The 9172-nt window shown below is 64.3% G+C and overlaps 1 protein-coding gene across 5 annotated transcripts; it reads right to left on the bottom strand.

The window, feature by feature from the left end:
- Window positions 1–375: 375 nt before the first annotated feature.
- On the bottom strand, window positions 376–9131 carry SIGIRR (single Ig and TIR domain containing). 5 transcript variants are annotated; one of them, XM_072970662.1, is made up of 10 exons: window positions 8832–9131; window positions 4261–4423; window positions 3184–3382; window positions 2595–2728; window positions 2348–2488; window positions 1788–1931; window positions 1596–1698; window positions 1381–1531; window positions 979–1168; window positions 376–705 (listed from the first exon to the last, which is right to left on the bottom strand). In XM_072970662.1, exons 2-10 carry the CDS (start codon window positions 4265–4267, stop codon window positions 542–544), a joined length of 1233 nt encoding a protein of 410 aa, XP_072826763.1. In that variant the 5' UTR covers window positions 4268–4423; window positions 8832–9131; the 3' UTR covers window positions 376–541. The 5 variants fall into 5 exon arrangements, with proteins under 5 accessions (XP_072826763.1, XP_072826762.1, XP_072826761.1 ...); XM_072970661.1 differs by lacking the exon at window positions 8832–9131 and adding an exon at window positions 8494–8821 and having other exon boundaries at window positions 2595–2692; XM_072970660.1 differs by lacking the exon at window positions 8832–9131 and adding an exon at window positions 8494–8821.
- Between the last annotated feature and the right edge of the window lie 41 nt (window positions 9132–9172).

The following is a 9172-nucleotide window of genomic DNA, read 5'->3' on the forward strand; positions in this document are numbered from 1 at the left end:
ATTTGGTTGTGAACCTCCCACTGATATTTTTACAACCAAAGGCTTCTTCTGCAAAGTTTAGAATCTGAAGTCTCTAGGGGCCTGCCCCCCCCCCAGGGTCTGTCTGGATCGGAGTGAGACTGGAGACATCACTCCACCAAGCAGGGAAACCTGAGGAAGCCACTGCAAAAGACGTGTCTGGCTGGGTCAGGGTAGAGGAGGACGGGGAGAGAGTGGGTTTGTGTGGCTGGCCAGATTTGGTGACCGAGTGGCCATGTGGTGAGAAAAGGGAGGGGTCCAGGGCCCTGGAGGGCCTGAGACAGAAATGAGGGGTGCTCTGCCCAAGACACTGGATGCCCGCTTCCTGCCCCAGGAGAGGAGAGACCAAGACCCGGGTAAGATTCAAAAGGACTTTATTTGTGGCACAAGACTGGAGCTACTCCCTTTCCCCGAGGTCCCAGGGCCACAGGTAGATGGGGCTCGTGGTCCTGCTGAACTAGGGGAAAAAGCCACCCTGCCCTGCCCCTAGCTGTCCCTGGTGGTCCTGCTGCTCCAGCCCGGACTACACGTCTTCCTCTGACACCAGACAGTAGAAGTCCGTGCGGGCACTGTAGTTTCGGGAGCCGAGATCCGAGATATCCACCTCACTGCCGCGGCCTTCTCCAAGTGAGACCCCACTTGCGTGCGGTGGAGCTGATGGCTCCCCAAAGACAGGCCCTCGTACACCTATGGAGGGGGTACCGCCAGGCCTGAGGCTGTGCTGCTCACAGCCTGCCTCCTGCCAGTCACTCCCTGCTGCCCCTCCTGCATGGTAGCATTTGAGGTTCCAGAAGTTCCCAGGCAGGCCCTGGGCTCAACCTCCTCCATGGAAAGAGGCAGCCAGAGGTGCTCGGCTGCAGGGGGCAGTCCCCACCTCATGGACACCTTTCCCAGCTCCTCCACCTTATGCAGTCCTCCTCCAAACAAGGCTGAGCTTCCCAGGGTCAGGGGTGGGCATACCCAGGTCCCCCTCAGGGTCAGGGTCCAGCTCTGGGTCCAGGCTCCGACCTTCCGGGACCCGGCTTCCCACAATCAGCATGGGGTCTTTGTCATCCTGCAGCCGGGTCTGGGGGTCTCCCTCCATCGCTCTGTACTGCACCTTCCGCGGCAGTGCCAGCTGTAGCTCTTTCCAAAAATTGGAGGAAGGCATCTGGCGGCCAGGGTGGGGCAATCAGCGTGTATAAACACATGGGGGTTCCCAACGCTGGAAGCCCCTGGCCTCCTTAGCCCCAGGGTACACCTCGCAGCGCGCATTCACCTGGCTCCAGGGACCTTCAAGCAGGGTCCCTCCTCTGGGCACCTGGCCACAGAACCCCCGCCCATGGGGTCCCATCCACAACCCCCCTCCCCGCCTCTCCGCACCACCGAGCCGGGCCTCCAGAGCAGCAGGGTCACCAGATGGCGGTGCTGGCGCAGCAGGCGAAGCGCGGGGTGCGCCGGGTCTCGCCGCTGGCCCTCGAAGGTGATGAAGATGGGTTTACGCGTGAGCTCCAGCAGCCGGCACAGGCCCTCCCTGCGGGGGAGGGACGTCAGGGCGGGCGCGGCTGGGGCCCACCCAACCCCCGCGCGGGACCCACCGGAAGCTGTGGCTGCACCAGGCCCGGCCCAGGAAGGCGTCCGACAGCACCACGACGAGGCGCCGGCAGCGGCTCAGGTTCACCAGGAGGTCGGCGGACGGCTCTGCGGGAACAGGAGCGTAGGCAAGCGCTGGGCGGGGCCCTAGACGGGGCGAGGCCCGGGCCTGGGATGGGGGCGGGGCGCCTCGGTACCCGCGCGCGGCAGGAGGTCGCGATCATCCAGGAAGAGCTTGTAACCCCGACGCCGCTCCAGCTGCGGCTTCAGGATGAAGTTCACGAACTTCCGGTCCTCGGGGCTGTCGCTGTAGGAGACGTAGGCGTCGTAGAGCTTCCCATCTGCGGGCGGCGGTGGGTCAGCGCGGCCGCTTTCCAGGCCTGGGCCCGCCACCCTCGGGGTCCCCTAATCCTCTCCCAGTGTGCCGCAAGGGCCAGGTCTGCGCCCCAGACGCAGATCCAGCAGATTCCCCGGTCCCAGTCATGCCTAGACCCCTCCCTCACACGGGATTCCAAGTGGAGCCCAGGAACTGGGATACCGTGTCCCCCTTCCGCCAGCCCTGTGCCTTCCTGGGCTGCATCGAGACACCCGTTTCCCGGACTCCGTGCTCGCCAGAGCCCTCCAGTGATGGACGCCCCCTTGACCCCACCTCCAGAGCTGCTCACGTTTGTTGGGGGCAACACCCCCCAACCCAGACCTGAGCCCAGGGAGGCCCCGTGGCTGACTCCTCATCCCCGTCCATCCGGGACCCACGCACCGTTCATCTCCACCTCCCCGTACGTGTCTTGGTACCAGAGCAATACATTGAGTCGACACTTCACATACAGCAGCGCTGTCAGGAGCAGGACCAGCAGGACTAGGAGTGAAGCCAGCACCGCAGCCACATGTCCAGCTGGGCCTGGGGACAGAGCTACAGCCTGAGCCTCTGACCACCCCAGCTCCCTCCAAGCCTAAAGGCTTCCCAGGCCTCCCTCCTACCCTCTACCCCAGTGAACCCCCCTCACCAGCTCTCCAAAGAGTAAAGGAGGAGGAGCTGACGTTCTGGATGGAGCAGGTGAAGGTCCCAAAGTCCTCCGCACTGGTCAGGTTGACCCCCAGGACACTGGACACAAGCACCTCTGACAAGTTGGCCTTGACCCTGGGGAAACCAGGCCCCACCCCCTCACCTGGGGCCCGAGAGCATCACTGGATGCCCCTTAGCCCCATCTGTCTGGGACTCATCCAAAGAGGCTGCAAATTTGGGCCTCCTAGGCAGTCCTTGGGCCATAAGCTAAGAGAAATGGCCAGAATCAAGGGGGTGTGGATCTGTTTGGAGACAGTTACCGTAATCCTGCATATGGGTCCTGGGGGTCCTCTGACCCCTGCTGGCACTCATGGCCCTGAGTGGACCACAAGGTGTCTAAGGGGCCATCTATCCCTGCAGTCACTGATGGTTAGTCTGCATCCAGAGTGGCAGTCTGCTCGTGTCACATCTGGGCAGTCACTCCCCAGCCCGTATCCAGGTAGTTGTAGACCAGGGTGTAGGTCAGAGAGGCCACAGGCCATGGGTGTATCCAGCGTGGTTACCTGACCCTGGACACCCTCCTCTCTTACCAGGAGTCCTCGTGGAGGGCATGGTGTCTTCCACTGCCCAGCAGCAGCCCATCTTTCAGCCACTGGACTGAGGGCAGGGGGCAGTGGGGCCCAGAGACCACCGAGGCGGTGCAGTTCAGAGTGACCACACTGCCTAGGGCAGACCCCAGCGCCTGGTGTCCAGATGGGGAGAGGAAGTCAGGGGCCCTGTTGCAGACTCCTGCAGAGAGAGGAACCTGTGCATTAGCCATGCTTGCAGTGCCAGGCTCCCATGGTCCACAGATGGTCTGTGGGCCGGGAAAAAACCAAGCTGGCTAGTGGCACGTGTTGCATGGTGGCCACACCATGTCCATCCACGAGTCCCGTGGGGGACAGGGCCTGGCATTTGGCATACCTTCTTCCCCCAGCAGCAGCTGGTTCTTGTGTGTTCTGCCTGCCCTGGCTCCGAAGGGATGTTAGCTGGAGGGCATTTCCGGAGTCAGAGCTGAGCTGACCCAACCCCACCCCAGCCCAGCAGGGCCCACCTAACTGCTCATCCACCCAGGGCATAAGCCTGGCCCCCACATTTCCCATGTGCGCCTGTCGCCCATCGCTGTGAGGCCCAGGCCCTGGCCTTTCTGCTGGGGGAGCTACAGTGAGTGTGGACACTGGTGGTTTAGGGGACTCAGGGGTTGGGCATGCCAGCACTTGTCACCTGGTATGGGAGTCTGGGGCTCCAGGACCCTCTACTCCAGGCCACAAGCAAGCCTTCTCACCTCCTGGAGATCCGAACTTTCTCATCTTTAGAATGGGGGGATGAGCCCCAGGGGGAGGTCAGAGAAGACTGTCATCGTCTTGGTAGTGTGGTCTCCCACCCATCCCACCCCCAACAGCCCCTACCAGTGCCCGCTCCCAGTATCCCTGGGCTTTACCCCACTAGCCTGGTCTAGAGGCCTTGGGCAGGAGAGGGTTCAAGGCCCATCCTAACGGTGGGGTGAACAGAGGCCTTTGTACCCCTGGCTTGAGGCCAAGCAGAGAGCCGGGCAACATTGCAGGAGTCAGCCTGAGGGGCAGGAGGTAGGAGTGGAGCCCGAGCCGATCCCTCTCTGCCCCATCTACCTGCCATGGTCTGGCCGGGGCCTCCTCGGGGCAGGCTGGGTACTGGGGCCACCCACGGCTCCACGGGGCTCCTTGGCCGAGCAGACTGGTCTCCCAAGGGCTGGGCAAAACTCACTCTCTGTCCTTGTATCAGGTCAGTCAGGGCTCCAGGACGGGTCGGAGGCTGCCACCATCCCCAGGGAGCAAGTTAAATAAGAACAGGATCGGTTAACGTGTAACTTTGGCTGCAGAAACACTGTCTCTGCACCAGCTGCCTCATGGAAGCCGGCAGAGCATCAGGCACCCGCACAGCACCCGGTCCCTTACACGTGGCGGGAGTGGCGCCACCTTGCGCAGCCCAGGGGGTTGGTCGGGGCCCTCGGGCTGAACTTCTGCTCCAGGGCCACCACGACGGCCCAGGGTGGGGCAGTGCCCCCAGCACGCCTCATGAGCCTGGGAGTTGGCCTCTTCCCACGTCCCCTGGGATGGGGCCGCCACACTCAGCCACCCTGAGGCTGACAGACTGAGCCACGCTCCCAGCCGGGGCTTTGTTCTGCGCTCAGTCCTGGGTGCGACATGCCCTCGGGAACGCGGCACCTGAGACTGAGGCTGAGCTGGGCTGAGGCGTCAAGGCAGGAGAGGCAAGTGGGGCCAGGCTGGGCCTGACGGGGCATCCCTCTTTCTGGGTCCTGTGCCGGCGCCCCCACCTGTTTGTCATCTTCAAACCCAGAGACCTTTGTCCACACTGTCTAGTTCTCCAAGGGAAGTCCCCACCCACTCATAGGTGACCCTTCTTCCCTACGTGGACTCTGGGGCCACTTCCAGCCAGTCAGCAGCCTCTTGACACAAAAATCTCTACAGTGACCTGGGCTGAAAGGCCGGGGCATGAAGCCCCAGCGCAGGGGCCTTCGCGACAGCCTCCTTGGCAGCTGGGCCCCGGATACCTCTTCCTTGTCACCCAGGTCCACCCGGTTAATCCAGCGGGTATCCATCCACTCCACTCCCTCCTTCCCTGCCAAGTGGACACACTGGGGCCCAGCTCCTTCACCACTCCCTCCCTCCCCACCAGTAGGACCCCTGAGGCTTTGCAGGGATGAGTCTCAGCCTGCCTCCCACTCCTGCACGGATGACCCCCTGTGGACCTGGCCCAGCTTCTGCCCCTGGTTTGGAGGGGCTGGAATTTCCTCACTAATTAGTGGAGTGTCAGGCTTGATCCCTTGGGGGCTAGTGCAGAAAGTCCTTCCAGAAGCCTTTGGAGTGGAGGGCAGGCCTGGGAAGGTCCTTGAAGCAGGAGAACCAGCCACTGAGGGACTGTGGAAGACTGGGCAGCTCACACCCCCTCTCCCAAAAGGAACTTCCTGCAGCCCAGCAGGTCCTAGGGCAACTCCTCCAGTGCCTCCTTGGCCTCCCCAAGCTCAGAAGACCTCCCACCCCTGGAAATGCAATCTCAGATCCTCCTGGAAGTTAAGGCCAAACTGCATGGCCAGGAGGCAGGTGTTCCCCTGCATACCCCTCCCTGTACAGTCTGTCCTGTATACCTCTCCCTTCCACACCTTCCCCTGCAGTCTCCCTTGCACACCCCACACACACCCTGACCTGCACAACCCCCTGCAGCTTCTGTGCTGCACCCTCTCCCTGCCATTTTCCCTGCAACAGCCCCTCTGTACAGTCGGCGCCGTACACCCACCCCCTGCACCCCACACAGGCCTACAGTAAGCTCCTGGCCCCTGTGCACACGTGCACACACCCCACACTCACACACGCTGGTGGTCTACACACCTGGCACACACAGCACACACTTGCCACAGCTCCCACAGGGCACACAGCCACGAGCATCTGTACACACCTCACACCACACTCACTGCACTTCACACACCCCTTGGCCTCCCATCACCCCTCACTCTCACTGGTGCACGCACATGATGCACACACGTGCCACATGCTTTGCGGGCCTCTCCTTAGCCAGGCCTGATTTTGAGGACAGGCCTCAGGCCAGGAAAGGCACCCAAGGACAAGGACACAGGCTCACGCCGAGAAGCAAGGCCACCGCAGGAGGGCACGAAGTCACCTGGTTCCAGCTCTTTCCTCCTGAGTCGGGGAGGTCGGTCACTGAGGGCACTGACTTGTGCTTTGGAGCAAACTCTGCTCAGCTGGGCCCCCGGCCCAGTCCAAAGCACCACGGCTGCCCCGGACGCATTGCCAAGCACGGTGAGGACCTGGCTTTTGTTTGTGTGTTTTATTCAGAACTTTCCCCGTAGCTTCCTGGCTTCGCAGTCACATCCTCTCCTAAACCCAAACCCCACCCAAGCACCCACCCTCCTCTGAGGCGGGCTGGCGGGCAGTTGGTGGTTCTCCCCGTTGGCCCCGCCTGCCCCGCTCTTCCTGTAACTCTGAGTCAAGCAGCTCCTTCCTCTGGGGCCCACCCCAGTCCATCCAGGCACCATCCTTCCGCAGGCCAGACCTGGAAGGTGGGTAGAGGCTGCACCAGTACTTGGGCCCAGGGTGATATGTCGGGGTCCTGGCAGGCAAACCCCTCCCCATCAGGGCCGTCCTGCACACACACAAGGAGCTGGGCAGTATGGCCTGCTTTCTGGACACCCCTACGATTCCAACACCCAGGAGAGGGCGGAGTCTCCACGTAGCTCCTGGGCCCAAGTGAGCAGCCTGAAGTATCCCTGACCTCTGACCTGTGGGGGTGATGGGGCTCCTGTGGAAACTCTCACCAGCAATGGGGCCTTGGGCTGGGTTCTTTGGCTCCCTCCCTGTCCACCTCCCAGGTGTAGCCCCCAAACAGTGAGCAGCTACAAGGGGGCTGGGGTATCACATGGACCTTAGTTTCAGGAGGGGAAGGGAGAGAAGTGCCGCCTTCCCTAGACAAGGAAGCAGACAGGAGGCCTCAGCAGAGGCGCCCAGCTCTGAGCCCAGTGTGGGGGGATGGGCAGCCAGCATCCCCTGTTGCCACCACTGATTCCCGCGCCCCGACCCCAGACTGATGAAGGACTCAGGGCCCAGCGACAGGTGGCTGGTATCGCTGCCCGCAGAAATCAGGCAAGAGTCCCCTCCAGCCCCTGTCCCTGCCCCCACCCACACAGGGCAGGGCCTCCCAGGGGCACATCCTCAGGGCAGCACCTGCTTCCCCACATCCTTAATCTGACCCCGCCCAAGTCCCCCTGCTCAAAGCCCTGGTGGCCTTCAAGACTCTTAGGTGACAGCGCATCTTGGGCTCAGGGTCTCGCAGAACTGGAGGAAGGCCTGACTGCACCTCTTCCCCACTGATCCTCAGCTTCCTGGACGCCTGCTGGAGCTGGTAGGAGCCCGCCCTGCAAGCTGCCCTGGGGGCGCTGAGGCCGATTAGGCAGCACAAGCACCTGATGGACAGGTTACTGGCCGCCAGCAGTCAGTGACCTGCCCAGGAGCACCCAGGCAGGAAGCAAAGAGCTCTCGTGTCCGCAGCCAGTCTTGCTGCCCCTCAGAGGTCCTGGCAGACGGCCTGCTGCTCTGGATGCCCGTCTGTACCGGCATCTCACAGCCATAGCTGCACGCCCCGCTAGCCTGTAACCGTCACGCGTACCCTCCCTCGTCCCCCAGGCCCACTCCCCAAAGAGAGCATAAACCTCCACGTTGCCTCAATCGCTCTCCAGAACAGCCCTTCCGCGTCCGAGCCCGCCCCCTGCACCGCCCACCACACTCCGTCCCGCGCCGTGCGGTTCCTAGAAAGCCCGGACCCTTCCCACCCTCCGGCCTCGCGCTGGAGCTCCAGTGCCTCCGCGAGCCCCCGCCCAGCGCCGCTCCGTTCCCCGCCCTGCCGTCTGGTCTGCTGCTCAGCACCCCACAGTCTCTGAGCGACTCCCCCTCTTTGGGGGCGGGCAGCCCCTCCGCGCCTTGTGCGTGCCGCGTCTCCTGAAGGGAAGAACGTGCACAAACGCCTGGGCCCCACAAGCCGAGAGGCGCCCACGACACCCGGGTCTCCCTCGCCGCACGCCCCGCACCTGCGCTCCGCCTTCCCGGAGGGGTGGACCGGCCTTAGCATCGCCCACCCTCTAGGTGCGGTGAGCGGGCGGGGCGGGCCGCGCGCCGTTGGGGGGCGCGGATGGCCCGCAGGTCGGGGGCGCGCGCAGACGGCGAGGGCGCGCACGGAAGGCAGAGAGGCGCGCGGACGGCGGTGGCTCCGCCCGGGGGCCGGCGCGCAGCGGCTCCGGCCGGTTCCACTGTCAGCCCCCGGCGCCCTGGGAGGCCCCAGACCTGGGCGCCGACCTTGGGGCGGAGGTGGGGGTCCCCTCGCGCCTCGGCGCTCTCTTCCCTCATGCGCGAGGGCCGCGAGGAAGCCACTGCTCACGTCAGGCGGAGCGGGAAAGAGCGGCGCTTGCCCCCACGAGGCTCAAGGGACCGGGACGCGGGCGAGCTCGGGCTTCCGGGCGACGTGGGCAGCGAGCCCAGCTCCGCGCACTTCCTGCGGAACCGCACCCACCGCGGCCGAGAGGCTCCCCGGGGCGAGAGGCCACCCGGCCCCCAGGCTTCAGGCCCGGTCCTGGCTCCCGGAAGCCGGAGACCTCCACTCACCTCCGTGGGCAGGAGCCACGATTGCCACTCACCTGCTGCCAAGACCTGTGGCCCGCGCGGCCGCGGGGGTGGAGCGGCTCACCTGGGCCAGGCGGCGGCGACAGGCCCAGCGGCAGCTGCAGGTGCGGCCCCGCCCAGCAGCCCGGGCCGAGGGCGGACCGAAAGTCCCGCTTTGCGCCCAAGGCTGGTGCTTTGGACTGTTCCGCGCTCAGTCCTCAGCAGCCGCCGCCGCCGCGCCGGGGTGGGGGGTGGGCAGCAGAGGCCAAACCGGCCCAACTAGCCCGGAGAGTCTCGGTGCCCCGGCCACCGTCCCCAGGATCACTTTGTGTGGTTCTGCCCCTCCCCTCAAGCTCTACCTCTTCCTCTAGGAAGC

The sequence above is a fragment of the Vicugna pacos genome, chromosome 10 (assembly GCF_048564905.1).
Source record: "Vicugna pacos chromosome 10, VicPac4, whole genome shotgun sequence".
Taxonomy (NCBI): Eukaryota; Metazoa; Chordata; class Mammalia; order Artiodactyla; family Camelidae; genus Vicugna; species Vicugna pacos.